Source organism: Hyperoodon ampullatus (assembly GCF_949752795.1).
Source record: "Hyperoodon ampullatus genome assembly, chromosome: 5".
Classification (NCBI taxonomy): Eukaryota; Metazoa; Chordata; class Mammalia; order Artiodactyla; family Ziphiidae; genus Hyperoodon; species Hyperoodon ampullatus.
In genome coordinates this window covers 47,442,779-47,459,932 of record NC_136918.1, presented here as the reverse complement: position 1 = coordinate 47,459,932, position 17,154 = coordinate 47,442,779, and the positions used below count along the sequence as shown (strand labels likewise).

Here is a 17,154-nt window from a genome sequence, read left to right as displayed (position 1 = left end):
CAGTGCTCCGCAACAAGAGAAGCCACCACAATGAGAAGCCCGCACACCGCAATGAAGAGTAACCCCCACTCGCCGCAACTAGAGAGAGCCCGTGCGCAGCAACGAAGACCCAACTCAGCCAAAAATAAATAAATAAATAAATAAATTAATAAAAAAAGAAATTTGTGCCTTTATTAGAATGGTGTTAGGCTTTAAATATACCAATTTGGGTAATCAAATTATTCATTTTTTAATAAGAAATGACACAGCAGAACTGCAATACTGGTCCAACAGTCTTGTCTTTACTGTTCCTTTAAAGTGAGAAACAGAATGCGAGGAATCAGGAAGCACTAGCAGGCATCAGTTAATCCAAGATACTAGCTTCTTAGTTCCAAAAGCCCTTGCAAAAAAAACCATTGGGGGGCACAGGGTATGGAAGCACTTCATAATAACTGGAATCCCATGATTGTGTGTGTAAGCCAAGTCTCATAGGCTATTTTTTGTATTTATCCTTTACTTGGTCACTTTTTTTTCCCTCAAATACTAGTTTTTCTTTGACTTTTTTTCCTCAAAGTATAAAAAGTATGAAATATAAACAAGCTCTTGCATTGCACACTTCAGAGTGTACAATTCAAGCATTATAGAGCTATCTACCTACTGATAAATCCCATCAAATCTTGGATAATTCAATAATATACAAAATACCAGGGAACAGAAAGAACTAAAACGCACTTCTTTTTGTTACACATAAGATTCAAATATTCAATCTAAAGAAAATCACTTAATCATTTTGGCTCTCCTCTGCATTTGCATGTTGATATACTTATTAAAATATTCTGTATAATTTTGTTTGGTCTTATTATTTCATGTCAGGTTTACAACCTCAAAACCAGCCATCCAGACAAAACAGGTAATAAGATTATTTCTTTCCCACCTCCCTAACCCCAATAACTATGAAGCCAATTTTATGACATGACTCCAAACACTGGATTGTGACAACAAATGCTAGGTCCAATTTCTTCATAATCCTTTTTGGTGTGGCATACTTGGTAGAACTCAGGTGTGGAAGCCAGCATGGATCCTCCAAACCAAACTGCATATCGCTGCATGTGGTATGTAATGACTTATACATCAGTAGGTTTTGCCTTCAATCTACCACCACTCAATTCTCACTTAATTTCAGCCTGGCATCTATAGTTCTTTTCAAATCTCTTTGCAAGCGACATCTGAAGACCCTGAACATGGTTGAACCTCCAGGGAGGACAATATTCTTGTAGAGAGGATGTCTGACATCAATAAGACAATTCTGAATTACTTCATCTACAACTTCTGAGATAGGCTGAGTAAAGTCTGGATTAGCAAACTCTGGATGAAAAAAAATTTCAGGTCCCAAGAATCTCTCATATGCAACATCAATGGAAAATTCTTTCTTTGAGATAGCATTGACTCCAGTATACTGTTTAATCCACTTTGATCCATCTGTATCATACTTGTTAATCTGGGCAGACATAACTATAGCGCTCCTTTACTGCCTTAGCAGTTTCCAAGGATTGCTGTGGAGGAATTCCTGCTTCTCGGTCTCTCAGCAATTGCTGAATAAAATATGTTATATCTCGTCCTGCAATTGGAATGTGCTTAATACAGCTGCCAATCACCCTTCAGCCACAGGGATGACACAAGTGACACCAGCTCCACTCTCTATTACTGTACCGGTCAACATCCGTTCTCCTACTTGTCTGGCAGTCCAGGATGCAGCTAAGGCAAGAACAGCCTGTACAGCAATGTACAAGCCTGGAACATTGAAGGACTCAAACATTATTTCAGCAGTATATTCCCTGTTTTCTGAAGTATTCAGTGGAGGTTCAGTCAAAAGAAAATAATGGTCTTCAGGTTTCGCCCTTAAATATAAACCTTTCCATGAAGTGCCGGTCTTCAACTATACCATGGTGGATTGGCCACTTTGTTGCATATGTAGATTTTTCTATTGCTTCATCATCATTGAAGAAGTCTAGGTCATCAACACCTTTCATCATCCTCCTTTGAGTTTGATCACCCACTTTTGCTGACTCCTTAATAGCAATACAGGAAGGGATGATAAACTGTGGTTCCGTATTTCCAGCATATCTTAGTTTTGTATACCCCGTGCCACAGTCCCCCACACAGGCCGGCAGCCGTCCCACCATCTTCCTCTTCACCTACTGCTCTGTGCTGGTTGGGGCCAGGGGTGGGCGGCGAGAGGTAGAAGCTATCTGACCATCTACGGCCGGGCCGCCCTCTCCATCGGGGGTTGGGGGGAGCCGGGAAGCCAAAGAAGTAGTGAGAGAGCAGCAGGCTCGGTCAGTGGCTTAGCTTAATTTTTCAATACTTTATAATTGGTCTTTGACCCAGCAATTCACTTCTATGAATTTATCCTAACAGATATAACTGAGTATGTGCAAAATAAGGTATTGTCAAGTTATTCACTGCAGCATTTTTTTAATAATACCAAAATGTTAAAAACAGTCCAGATATCTACCAATAAGGGTCTGATTGAATAAATTATATCCATTTGGTGGAACAAATGGAATACCATGCAGCTGTGAAACAGAATAAGGAAACTCCCTATATATTGTTATGGAAGGATCTCTAACACACATTATTAAATAAAAAAGCAAAGTGCAGAGCTTGACTTTTACTGTAGAAGGGAGAAACAAAGGAAAAGCAGTCAAGAAACAAGAGTCAACAGAGTGCTCTTCAAGGGATATACCTAACAATCTGATACAAATCTTTGAGTTGTTTGCAGGAACTCAGATCCCCACACAGGTGTTAACTACAAGCTAAGATCCTAGACTGGTCAGAATTTGGGGAATGATGATGTTGACCTCTTCTGACCCACGTGACTTCAATCAACTAAAGCTTGGACTCTGCCAACCTTTGCTCCACTTCTACACTGAATTCTCCTCCGCTCCAGCCCCTCCATGAATATGCATTAACCACCCAAGCCCCTTTATGAATATGCACATACCTTAGCTTAAAAGGTCCCCAGTTTTGCTGTTTGGGGAGACATGGCTTTGGGAAAGATCCCGGTGTTCTTACCTGCTGCGAGTAATAAACCCTTCCTTCTCCCAATCTTTGGCTTGGTTGTGTCTTTCGGCCCACCGAGACGAGCTCAGTTTTTGGGTAACAGAAAGATACACAACAAACAATAGTGGTCAAATAGGGAATTCCCTGGTGGTCCAATGGTTAGAACTCCACGCTTTCACTGCTGAGGGCGCGGGTAAAGTCGCGCAAGCCGTGCAGTGCGGCCAAAAAAAAAAAAAAGTGGTTAACTACTGTCAGAGGTGAGGGGGCTATGTGGGTGGGAGGGAGATTTTCACTGTGTATCTTTTAATGTACATTTTTGGATTTTGAACCACGGGAATATATTACCTATTCCAAAATTAAATTAATACTTATTTGAGAAGAGACTAATAATATTTATGTGGCTAAGGAACTAAATAAAGATCTATGGCTTATCTTGTGTGTAAGAGCTCTTCAATAATTATTTGATGTGTTGTATTAGGGTGGAATGACTCCAGCGTTAAGGTGTGTGATGGGTCAGGCCTGGGAGAGGAGCAGGGAAGGTCGGGGGGCAATTGAGGATGAGTCTGTTTAGACGGGCACTTCAAAAAGCGAAGCTCCGCATGGGGCCAGATGGGTAACGGGAACAAACTTAGGCGGGTGCCGGTCTGCATTATAATTAACATGAAGCCTGCTTTCAGGAATGGAGAAAACCATGTGCTTTTTTTTTTTTTTTTTGCGGTACACGGGCCTCTCACTGTTGTGGCCTCTCCCGTTGCGGAGCACAGGCTCCGGACGCGCAGGCTCAGCGGCCATGGCTCACAGGCCCAGCCGCTCCGCGGCATGTGGGATCTTCCCGGACCGGGGCACGAACCCATATACTCCGCATGGCAGGCAGACTCTCAACCACTGCGCCACCAGGGAAGCCCAACCATGTGATTTTATAATCTAGGTGGTAATGAGAAAGGAGTAAGAATAATTGGGAACACAGAGAAGTAACAAATTACCTTTCTTTGTTGTTGTTAGCGTTTTTTTAAAATCTTTTTCTGGGGTGGGAGTGGTGTATTTGGAATGAGAGTTATTCCAGATCTCATCAAAGCGTTTAGCAAAATACTAACCAGCGGTGGTATGAACAGAGAATGTTAGCCATCTTAGGAGGGAGGGAGTTACATCCAGGCTGTGCTTGGAGGTTTAAGGGGAGCGCAACTCACTGCGGGAGACTGAGCCAGTTAGAGGCACAAAGACATTCTGATTCCTAGGATCCAGCAGATGGGAGACAAATGTCAGGGTGACAGGGTCATCACTGGTATCAGGGCTATGATCTGCTAGTGGCCCAGGCACCCCCTGGTCCAGAAGAAATGGTGTCCCCAGGGTTACTCACAGGGAGTGGGGGTGGGTAGGCAAGACTTCTCCTACCCAGCTGGAGACTTGGAGAGAGCCCGGGCGGGGCTTCCTCGGACGCCCTATACTCAGAGTCTGGTGGAGAAGAACTGCTAACCCCACGGCTGCAACTCCTTGGGGCCAGCCCTCAGGGAGCAGTGTGTCATTAGCAGGAAGAGACTAATGACCCAAGACTCCCTGCTCTGGGCTTGGAGCAAAGCATTTGGGGACATCCATCTCCTCCCCTCTCACCACACAGTTTAAAATCACATTTTCCTCTTCCTGGGTATTTTGAAGCTTAGTGTGAATATCTAGAGTGCTTTTTGAGATCCTCTGATGAAAGGTGCAACAGAAGTGCAACGTATTACTATCAACACTGTAAATATTTTAAGGACAACAGCAGAAGTGCCATGTGTAGGCAGAACACAGACGCACATTCCAACGTCCAATATTCCTAAGAGAACTACTGGAGAGTTAAGAATGGTACATGTGCAAGAGAAGCCAGTCACAGAAGAAAAAAAGAGATAGTTGAGCTAAGTAAGAGACTTCCCTACAATGCTGCCCAGCGGAATGGTAATGCCCACTCGAACAGGCTTCAGATACCAAGGTCTCCCCTCCAAGTACCAGCTACATACATGCATGACAACTGATGTGGAAGATGGAGCAAGCCCAGGCCCAGCCTTTGTGCAAGAGGTGAGCTGCTGCTGGGAGTGCTTCTGTCCCATGAGCAGGCAGGCTCTGGAACATGCCAGCCTGGCAGCTGACTGTGGCTGACGGGGGGTGGGGGTGGGGGGGCTGATGGAGGCTTCCCCTGGCAGCACCACAGTCTGCCTGTGGTGGACAGGTGCCTGGCTGGCCCTGGAGCAGGCTAGAGCTGAGGGAGGGAGTGAAGAGAGGGGACAGGGTGATGCATGACCAGGCAGGATTTTTCACCCCCATGGGACCTGGGAATTTGGCTGACAAGGATGATCAGCTGGGCTTAATTTAGAGCAGTTTCTCAATTGCTCTCAAGCAATAACTGAAGTTAAGAAATTAATAACTATCAGGTGAGTATAAATGATGTTTCAAGCACAGTGCTAAAGTCAGCCTCTGTATTTTCTCATTTAATCTCCACAACAACTCTGTGAGGTAGTGCTACTACCCTCGTTCACAGATAGAGCTCAGAGGAAGTAAAGGACGTGCCCAAGACACTACAGTAAGTGGCAAGGCTCAGATCTGCATGCAAGAATTGTAATTCCAAAGCTGTTTTGTCTACAATGCTATGGCTTCCTCAATGACTAAAAAGCAACCATCAGGGCTCTTAGATTTTGTTTTCTTGGTTATTACAGACCTAAACACACTGTATCCAGAATGCTATTTTCAAAGATAAGGTAACAAACGACTTTCTTCCAACAATATGGCTCAGGTTTTGATCCATGCCTATAAATGGATCTTATCCAAAAGAAGAGCTACTTTTAAGTCAAGGAGATGTATACCGAGGCCTGTCTTCTGGACCTGGACCACCCGGGCCAGGCTTCCATATTTGGTGCCTCTTTTGGACACACTGTCTCCAGTCTCCCTCCACTTTCCAATCTGTATTCCAGACTGTGGACAGAAATAACTTTGAAAAACCTGTCTGTTTGAAAATCTGCAGGGCTCCCAACTGCCTCCAGAATAAAGTCCTTCCCCGGCTAGGCAGCCACGTCCCCCAGAATAAAGTCCTTCCCCGGCTAGGCAGCCGTGTCCCAGCCCTGCTCGGCCACACCCCGTGGTCCAGCCTCTGCTGGATCCCTCTGTGTCCCGAACAGTGTGCATTTTCACACCTCACTGTTATTATTAGCCCTGCTAGTCCCTCTCCCTGCAATGGCCTGGTCTTACCTTCTTTCTCCCTCTGGCAAATGGCTCTCTTCCAAAGCCCAGTTCAAATGTCACTGCGCTCCCTCAGCTTCCTGACCCAAAGTAGAATTTATTACTCCACTCATTTGAGCCCCTCCGTGGCACCTGGTGCCCAAGCATATTATACTACTTACCGTCAATTACAGTACTTTATTCTATACAGCTGGATCCTCTTTCCCTTTAATTGAGGCAAGGGCAAAAACCACTTCTTACCATCTGTATTTCCAGAGGCCCTGCTATACAGCAAATGCCCTGAATGTTTTAGAAGAAACAGATGCAGTCATGTGCAAAGGAACTCTGCTCACACAGTACCACAGCGATGATCTCAAAGAATTTCGCCAATATGTGGGTAATTGGGATGGCTGGCTTCAAATTCCTTCTCTACACATTATTACCTGTAATCTACATAGCCCCTTAACAATGAAATAGAGAATAACTATCTTGTTCCCCTGAAGGATATGAAAGGGGGCATACAGCAACCCCAAATTTCCACCAGAGCACCTTTGCTTTTCCTCTCGTCAACAGAGGAAGTTTTGTTTGGGCAGGGCAGAAGACTGTGCTGCTACAACAGCACATTGGTTTAGGAAATTCCCTGGCGGTCCAGTGGTTAGGACTCCGTGCTTTCATTGCCCAGGGCCTCGTGGCGTGGCCAAAAAGAAAAAAAAAAGCACTGGTTTAGATGGCCTCTTCCTTTACTACCTCATGCCCAAATATCTATCTGTAAGCACCTCTTCCTAACTGGTTTTCAAGCCTCTAGTCTTCTCCTCCATTCAACTTGCAAGTTACCGCCAGATGAAATTTTCTAAAACATTATTTGAATCATATGTAACATGTTAGTTTTGTAACATAATTGCATAATAAATATAACCAACCACTTAGCCCCACAACTAGAACATTAACAGTAACTTGCATCTACCTGTACATGCTTCACGCATGTCAACCCATTGCTTAATACCTGCAGCTAATCACTGTCTTTAATTTTAAATTTTTTATTCTACTTTTTAAAGACTGTAGTTTTATTAAAGGGGAGAGGGAGGGGGTAGGGGTAAATTAGGAGTACGGGATTAACAGATACAAACTACTATGCATAAAATAGCAACAAGGAATTACTGTATAGCATAGGGAACTCTATTCAATATCTTGTAATAACCTATAATGGAAAAGAATCTGAAAAAGGATATATAAGTGAATCACTTTGCTGTACACCTGAAACTGACACCATATTGTAAATCAACCATACCTCAATCAAAAAAAAGAAAGAATATAGCTTTATTTTACATATATGAATATAACTGATTTTGCTGATTTTGGAAGACTGTAAAGATAGTACCATACTGTGTATATCTCCTGGTACATGCTATTTCACTACTATGAATCCAAGATTCATCCACATTGATGCTCCTGTTTAGTTTGCTGTTACATAGTATTCCACCGTGCACCATACCAGTTATTTACTCCTCCTGCCAGCCAACTCTGGACTGTTTCCAGTGCTTTGCTATTATGGGTAATGTGGCTATCAACATTCTTGGTGCACAAGTGCATTTGTGCATTTCTGAACTGGGATGTTAGGTCATAGGGTATACAAATGTTCAACCTTGTGAAATAATGTCAAAGTTGTTTTTAAAGGGGCACTAACAGCCAGATAACTTTTTTTCAAAATCACTGCTTTCCCTGTTGAAAAATAAGTCAGTGTAACCACAACTTGCAAGATAAAATCCAAACCTGCCATTCCATGCCAGTTAAAATCTGGTCCCAACCTAAATTTCCTACCTTTTCTCTTATTGTCCCTCCCTAACCCCCAAGCACCTCCCACTCCAAACTGGCAGATCTGTTCCCAGATATAGAACACAACTTACTCATTTTCAACAGCTCCTTCCTTTCTAGTCTGCAACCCCCCTGCACCCCTGCTACTGCCCTTGGGTTCTCCTTCCTAATGAAACCTACCCTGAGCACACCTGCCCACAGGACTCTCTTCCCCCCAGCTCCTAGAAGACATGTCCTGCCCCAGTCATATGCCATCAGCCTTCATCCCCATCCACGTCTTAGTGTGCTAGGTTTCATGCTGCCTTGTTGGAAAAATAGACATTCTAACTAAGCTGTGTGACCAGATTTACTTGAGAACTCAGCGTTTCCAAATTTAGTATTTGGTACCTTTCTCACCACTCTTTGGACAATGCAATTGCTTAATTGTGGATCTGATTGTTTTCCCACATAACTTTCGACATGATTATGTCTTATTTTCCCAATTAAATCATCAGTATCTTAAAAGTACAGAGACCGTATTTTAAAATTTCTTTGTATTCCCTACAACATTTAACATAATCTCATGTGTGCAGTAAGAACTCAGTTCAACAAATATTTAACACTTCAGTGGATACCTGAAAATGCAGGGGACTGAAAGTGCATTTCTAGAAAAAATATGTTCTAGCATACAATTTAAATATATAATATGTAGGTGTATAAAATACATATACACGGGCTTCCCTGGTGGCGCAGTGGTTGAGAATCCATCTGCCAATGCAGGAGGCACGGGTTCGAGCCCTGGTCTGGGAAGATCCTACATGCCGCGGAGCAACTGAGCCCGTGAGCCACAACTACTGAGCCTGCGCGTCTGGAGCCTGTGCTCCGCAACAAGAGAGGCCGCAATAGTGAGAGGCCCGCGCACCGTGATGAAGAGTGGCCCCCGCTCGCCACACTAGAGAAAGCCCTCGCACAGAAACGAAGACACAACGCAGCCATAAATAAATAAATAAATAAATTTAAAAGAGAATTTCAGCCTAATCAGAATACTATTAAAAAAATACTAAAAAAAATACATATACACAAAAGCATAAGTGTGTGTATATATATTTATACAAGCTTAGAAAGTACAATAAAGACAGAGGCAGTCTAGATAGAAATTTTCCAATCACAAAAACAAGAAAAAAATAGCATCCATGTGTTTAAACTACCAAAGAAGTTACTCTTTGGCAAAAAAACTCTTAGGTTTAGTGCTATGGCATCTGTCTCAGAAATACGTTACTGTCCATTTTCGTCATGACTGTGACCAGGAAATAATTCATTTAGTTAAATGACCTTTTCTCTTTCAGTTGTTCTCCTTTGATCAAGTTGCTGCTCACCTTCCTAAAAACACTACATTGTATAAAATTTGAGGCAGAAACAAACTATATTGTCTCCCAATAAAAAAGTATAATTTAATTTTATTAGTATGAAATATTTTGAGATAATTTATTGTATTTGTGACCCGAGTACATGATTCTTAAATACGAAACGGTTTTAAGCGCAATCATACAATCATTTAGTAAAAGTGCTGGTCATCAGACCCCTAGAAAAGCAGGAAGGCACTTTCCCATTTTGGTGTAGAGATACTACACTTAAGAGGCTGCTTAATTGGCTGCTTATTTAATGGAGTTTATTCTGCTTCCCTTTTGTCAGATTCTTCCTCCTCAAACTCGACTAAAGGAGCGTGTCTGTTGGCCTGAGAACCTTCTTTGTAGAACACTTTCTTGATAGTGCCATCCTTTGGAGCCTTTATGGTATGCTGCAAAGACAAAAGGCATGACAAACAATGGCTGTGACGCTAATGAGGGTTGAGCACACACCAAGTCAAGAAACACGAAAAGTGAAAAATGAAGCCAATTATTTTGATGTTTTGTCATGTATCAGTGCTTCCCGACCTTTCTCATATCACAGCACACAGAGAAAATAATAACAGTTTTATGGTGCGCTTGGGGATTGAGAGGAATCACTACCTTGATGCACCTGGTCAGTAATTGGGAAGCTCTGAATTAGCGAGTAATTCTCAGCTCAAGCTTCACAGTAGACACTCACCTGGGAAGCTTTTAAAAACTACTGATCCTTGGGCTCCCCTACAGGAAATCCCAGTTCAACTGGTCTGGGAGGTACTTTTGCAAAAAGCTTCCCCGGTGCAATTTGTGACCAGGGCTCAGAACCAATGGCCTACAATTTCTAACCATCTAAAAACCTAAACAGCTAATTTAACTTGACTGAGGTTTTCGCTTTGATACTGATATTTGGCATCCTAGTTATGGCCTTAGAAAATACCAGTAGCTAATATTCTGTTGGGTCACTGCCTGAATCTAAGCTATTGATAATTTCAGAATCACAAATGATAGGTACGATCTCACAAAATTAAAATGAAAATGTAAGAGAAGGATGGTTTGGTTTTGTTTCCTGCAGTTAATGCTTCATCAATCCATGGTTCTTAATATTTAAAATGGTCTTAATTTACAAAATAAGACAAAAGAATGATTGGGACTGATAGCTCCCAAAGTTTATTTGGCAAGTGAACACGTGATTTCACTTACCTCCATCTTCATGGCGATCATAACCATCAAAGAATCTCCAGCTTTTACTTCGTCTCCAGCTTTCACAAACACCTAGAGAGTCAGAGTGACAGGTTAATATTTAAAAACACAGAGGTTCTTTGTGGTCCACAGAGTTGGTATATAAATGTACACAGCAGAAGTATGTGTCTATGCGGTTGTCTTGTCCGCCAAAGACAAACATACTGGCACAAATCAGAGACCCATAGATCAGTCTGGCATTGCGGGCACTGTTGTCAGTGGGGGGCACTCCTTAGCTACCCATCCCTGCCCCCCAACCCATTGAGTTTTCCTTGAATCAGATGAATACACTTAATGTATTTCAAGATCCTTTTGTGTTTTCATGAATATACAGACAAGACATATCACCAATGGGGAAGGACTGACTACAGGCACACCTCGTTTTATTGCTCTTCACTTTTATTGTGCCTCACAGATATTGCTCTTTTTTTTCTTTTTAAGAAATTGAAGGTTTGTGGCAACTCTTCATCAAGCAAGTCTATGGGCGCCATTTTTCCAACAGCATTTGCTCACTTTGTGCCTCTGTGTCACATTTTGGTAATTCTTGCAAAATTTCAAGCCCTTTACCAGTAAAAAGATTATGACTCACTGAGGGTTCTGATGATGGTTAGCATTTCTTAGCAATACAGTTTTGTTTTTAATTTTTATTTTATATTGGAGTATAGTTGATTACAATGTTGTGTTAGTTTCAGGCGTACAGCAAAGTGATTCGGTTATACATATATCTAAGTATTTTTTAATCAAGGTATGTCCATTTTTTTAAAGACATACTGCTATTGCACACTTAACAGGCTACAGTGTAGTATAAACATAACTTCTGTATGCACTGGGAAACCAAGAAATTCATGTGACTTGCTGTACTGTGGTAGTCTGGAACCAAGCCTGCAATCTCTCTGCTGTATGCCTGTACTACACTTAAATGTTTTCACGACAGGCAGGGTGGAGGGTCTTGCCTAGTTTTCTAGTTTTTAGGTTGTTTAGGATAGTGTTTCAAGTTTTTAGGGCCTTGTGTAGTAAATGCATAGACAATCTTCGTGTGAAAGAATTAAACTTACTGGCAACACAGAAAAATATCTCTGTTTTCCTTTTTTCAAGTATAAATGAACACATATATCCCATATGGTTTTACTGTCTTCTTGGTTAACATGGTTATCAAGTAGTTTTCAGAAACATCACACAGTAGAGTTAGGTTCTGAAGTCAATGTGTACAGTCAAAACTGTGAAAAATGAGAAACATGTCTGAGAGCCCCACAATCACCCAATGCTGGGTGATAACTTTAGTAGCATTCAATGAAATCAGTGATCTGGGTTTAGGTCAGTTACGGGGGAAAAAAGTGCATGTTTAAAAGTACACCCTGAGTAGGGATGCCCATATTACAAGAGGCCTGTGGGAACTGAGACTGAATGAGCAAAAGGCAGGTCCAAGTCCCTCAAGTCTGTTGCTCTTCTGGGACAAACATTTCCAGACAGGAATGGTGGGTGAAATCCCTCACACTATTTAAATAGTTGTTTTCTTCTTTTATTTATGGGTACCAAGAACATACAGTTGAACATCAGTATGGATCTCAACTCTGAATATATGTGGCATTCAACACCAAACCACATTGTTCTTCACCAATACCTTTCAAATTTTGGATAATGCTTGGTGAATGTGTCATTTTAATCATATAAAGACAACCTTGATTATCTGTACTTTGATGGAAATTCCCACTTCAAAGAAGAGTCTTTATCATAAATTAGGTAAATGGAGACTTCCCTTGTGGCGCAGTGGTTAAGAATCCGCCTGCCAATGCAGGGGACACGGTTAGATCCCTGGTCCGGGAAGATCCCACTTGCCGCGGAGCAACTAAGCCTGTGCGCCACAACTACTGAGCCTGCGCTCTACAGCCCGGGAGTCACAACTACCAAGCCCGCGGGCATCATCTAGTGAAGCCCGCACGCTCTAGGGCCCGCATGCCGCAACTACTGAGCCCTTGTGCTGCAACTACTGAAGCCCACGTGTCTAGAGCCCGTGCTCTGTAACAAGAGAAGCCACTGCAATGAGAAGCCCGCGCACCGCAACAAAGAGTAGCCCCTGCTCGCTGCAACTAGAGAAAGCCTGCGTGCAGCAACGAAGACACGACACAGCCATTAAAAAAAAAAAATTAGGTAAATGGTATTTTCACTGTAATATAGAACTTGAACCTATAATAGATCCTCTTGTTTTCTTGAAATGCATGTTTTCCTATGAGCAAGATTTAGAGAGGGGGAAAAAGAATATATACAACAAAGTTCAACAAAGACATTTATTAGGACTTATTGTACATCATTCTACATACGTTCACATCATTACCTTTTCAACAGTTCCAGTCATAGGAGCTATGGCACCTCCTTGGGTTCCTTCTGAGCTCACTGAAGACAAGTATCTGGGGACTGGAATGCCAATCTGGATACTTCCATCCTATAAATAGAAATGATATTTATGGGATATATGTTTATAACATAAATCAGAAATGAAATTAAGATCACTGTAGTTTTACTAATAGACCTGAGGTGATGATTATTTTCAAACTATTTGTTAAATATCAGTCATCTTTAATACCAGGGTTCTAATTTAGCTTTGTACCTTGAGCAAATTACTAAACCCCTCAGTCTTGGTTTCCCACTGTAAAGAAGTAATGGCATACATGCCTCACAGGGGATTAAAAGAACTAAAGTATATAACTGTTGGTAAAAGACAGCCACTGTCTGGAAGCCATTTTTAGTAGCAACCCCACTATAAGGTGCTTAGTCTACGCCAGGAACTCTTCTTAACAACTATATGAATATATAATGTCATTGATGGTCCCAACAACCTTATGAGTTGGGTACTGTTATTTATTTATTTCTGTTCATAGATGGGAGAACTGAAGCCTAGAGAGTTTAACTTGCTCAAGGTCAAGCAGATGCTGGTAGGGCCAGGATTTGAACTCAAGTAGCTTCATACTCCAGAACTCATGCTCTTCACCACTCCACTCTATGGCCTCTGCCATCATATTGTTCTAGCACATTGACTATGGCAAGAAATGACTGGTAAAATGAGATCAACCTTGACTCCAAATATGTAGTTTAATTACTGGAATACTAAAGGCATCTCATCACAAAGGACTGTGGTCTGGAAGATGGTTCCCAAATGTGAGAAGACTCTGAAGAGGCCACAGTATATTTGATAATCCATTCCCTTTCTTCGCCCATGCAGAACACCAAGATCTCCTAACAAGCTCCTAACCAAATCCATGCCAAGCCTACCCCAACCATCCTTTGACTGCCACGAGACCACCACTAACCCCACCCACCTCCCCCATAAGGAGTATCCGGTCCACAGACTCCTCCTGCAATGGTCACCCTCCCAAGTCCCCAGGATTCCCAGTGCTAGGAGGATGGTGATTGGGGGAAGTTTTCAGGCCTCAAATCCCTGAGAGAACACTGCCCCCTAAGCAGGGAGATTCACTCTGACAAGAAGGGGGTAAGGGTGTTTGAAAATTAAAGGAAGAAATGGATATGTGTCTGTCAGTGAGAATCTGTGAGAACAAAAGGGATGAATGGAGAAATACAGAAGGTGGAAATGTGACAAAGAAACAGACTGAAAGGGAGACAGAGAAAAGGTCACAGCAGTGAGAGAAGGAAGCAGGATCTTTCTACTATCTCAGTGGAATACCTCTGGTCAAGCAATTTTCTCCCAAACTCCACAACAGTGTTATTATAAAGAAAAGACACTACCATGGAAAATAGGTAAATAGTGTTTTCCAGGATAATCAGCTTAGTTTTACTAGCAACTCCATTAACAGAAGATTTCAGGTAAGTGCAGTCTCCCTCACTGCAAAGATCACCAAGGACATGGAAAGTTTTATCTTCAATCTGAAAAAACAGAAAAATAAGATTCTTAAAATAAAATAAATGAACAACCCAACAGAATTAAAATCAAAATCAATTCTTTACTAGTAAGTTTCAAAAGGTAATAGGTAAAATTTTTTTTTTAAAGTCATGTAGGAAATTTCCTCCTAAGATTCATAAACAAAATACTCTAGAAAGAAACAGCAGTAAGATAATTAAAAGGAAAAAAAAAGTTATAGAACATATCTATAGCACGATACTGCTACAGATAAAGGTTCATTTAAGAATAGCAATAAAAAAGTGAAATAGGGGCTTCCCTGGTGGTGCAGTGGTTGAGAGTCCACCTGCCGATGCAGGGGACATGGGTTTGTGCCCTGGTCGGGGAGGATCCCACATGCTGCGGAGCGGCTGGGTCCGTGAGCCATGGCCGCTGAGCCTGCACGTCCGGAGCCTGTGCTCCGCAACGGGAGAGGCCACAACAGTGAGAGGCCCGCGTACCGCAAAAAAAAAAAAAAAAAAAGTGAAATAGAAATACAGATCAAAGTAAACAAAATTATTAAAATTCAGTTGAGTATATTACATGTTAGTACTCATTTCTGAGTACCCAAAGTCAATTTTAGTTTTACTGTGCCAAAGTTAGTAACGAAAAAAGCCAGAACCCCATAATTAGATAGATTTCACCAACATGTAGATCCAATTCATGGGTTTCAGTTATGATTTAAGAAGATAAATTAGCTGGAGATTGACCACAATTTTCTTACTCTGAGAGAGAGAGTACCGAAGAACAGATTTCACACTTAATCTTCCAAGGAAGCTGACAAAAGGACATGAAACCTTTCTGTTTAAAAGGACGTTTTCTCCTATACACACTCAAGAAAAAGATTTCCCTTACACACAGAAAATTCATTTAAATCTTCTTTCTTTATTTTTCATTTCAATTCCCATGTTAGTGTCAGAGTCCTGTGGCTATTCTTTTCAAAAATATTATGTAGACTAAAGTGAAATAGGTCACACTGCAGTATTTACACATGGTTCTCATCTATCCTAAGTTAAAAAATATGACATTTTACTCTGCTTTGTAACCTACTTAAACAGCCATTTGAATGTTTGTGGAATTCTCAGGACATAAAGGTTAGATTGGGAACAGTTTTGTTTAAAGATCTACAGAAGCACATTCTAAGTTCGTGAATGTAGTTCCATGAGCAGATTAGAACAAATCTGCAATTTAATTTACCATTTACCGAGGGATAAGAAGGGGTTCCTAAACCAGAGGTACCAATATGAATTGCAACTCTCACATACTAAAGCAAGTAGATTTCCCATCATTTGTCTGAATCTCAGAGAAAGAAAACCAATGTGCCTCAAAGCGTTGGGTAATCTAAAGCGCATCATTGATAAATTCATTTTGCAGGATTTGAAATCTCTTAGCTCGTACTAAAAATGATTTATTCTATTCTCTGAATATGTACTTACTATAGGAATTTGGTTGAGTTCTCATATTGTTTTTTAACCCTTTTAGCATTTCATTTTGCCAGTATAATGGACTTTTAAAAATTGAGGTCTATCATAAAAATTTTGACTAGAGATTCTGAAAGTATGACCTGTGGATCCCTTAGGGTCCCCCAAACCCCTTTAGGAGTTCCACAAAGTCAAACAATTTCATAATAACATAATGCTATTTGTCTTTTTTTACCCTCATTCTCTCAAGTATACAGTGGAATTTTCTAGAGATTGCAGGACACGTGATAATGTTATTGCTCTGATGTCTAATGGAATGTGTGCTTGTAATAATCTTTTCTCCGTTTATCCTGCAACTCAACAAAAAACAAATCAGCATACGAAAAGATGCTTAACATCATTAGTCATTATGGAAATGCAAATCAAAACCACAGTCAAATACTACTTCCACACCTGAGGATGGTTTCTTTAAAAAAAAGAAAAACAACAACAAAAAAACAAAAAAACCCACCAGAATATAACTGTTGGCAAGGAAGGATGTGGAGAAATTGGATCCTTTGTGCACTGTTGGTGGGAATGTAAAATGGTACAGACACTATGGAAAAGAGTATGGTAGTTCCCCCCCAAAATTAAAAAGAGAATTAGCATATGACCCAGCAATTCTACTTCTTTGGGTATATGCCTAAAAGAATTGAAATCAGGGTCTCGAAGAGATATTTGTATACCGATGTTCATAGCAGCATTATTCACGATAGGCAAAAGGTGGAAGCAAGCCAAGTGTCCACTGAAATATGATAAATAAAGTGTGGTATATACATACAATGGAATATTATTCAGCCTTAAAAAGGAAGGGAATTTGGACATATGCTACAACAACAGAAGGACCTCAAAGACATGCTAAGTGAAATAAGCCAATTACAAAAGGAGGAATGCTGAATGATTCCACTTATATGAGGCACCTAGAGTAGTTAAATCCACAGAGACAGAAAGTAGAATGGTGATTGCTAGAGGAGGGGTGGGTGGAGAAGTGGGAGTGGGCTCTTACTGTTTAATGGGTACAGAGTTTCAGTTTTGGAAGAGGAGAAAAGTTCTGCAGATGGATGGTGGTGATGGTTGCACAACAATGTAAATGTATTTAATGCCACTAAACTGTACACTTAAAAATGGTTAAAATGGTAAATTATATATTATATATATGTTAAAA

At 41.2% G+C, this 17,154-nt stretch overlaps 1 protein-coding gene and 1 pseudogene across 3 annotated transcripts in view; both read right to left on the bottom strand.

The window, feature by feature from the left end:
* Positions 1–944: 944 nt before the first annotated feature.
* On the bottom strand, positions 945–2,162 carry LOC307053214 (actin-related protein 3-like; annotated as a pseudogene). Its single transcript has one exon. The product of its transcript is annotated as an actin-related protein 3-like (transcript).
* A 7,523-nt stretch (positions 2,163–9,685) lies between these two features.
* MCCC1 (methylcrotonyl-CoA carboxylase subunit 1) overlaps positions 9,686–17,154 on the bottom strand; it is a gene marked incomplete at both ends in the record, with an annotated part of 62,296 nt that continues 54,827 nt past the window's right edge. For both annotated transcript variants that reach the window (XM_079704247.1, XM_079704248.1), the window contains 4 exons: positions 9,686–9,814; positions 10,602–10,673; positions 12,973–13,080; positions 14,379–14,516. In XM_079704247.1, coding sequence (XP_079560373.1) covers positions 9,686–9,814; positions 10,602–10,673; positions 12,973–13,080; positions 14,379–14,516 — 447 coding nt within the window. The remainder of the gene's footprint in view (positions 9,815–10,601; positions 10,674–12,972; positions 13,081–14,378; positions 14,517–17,154) is intronic.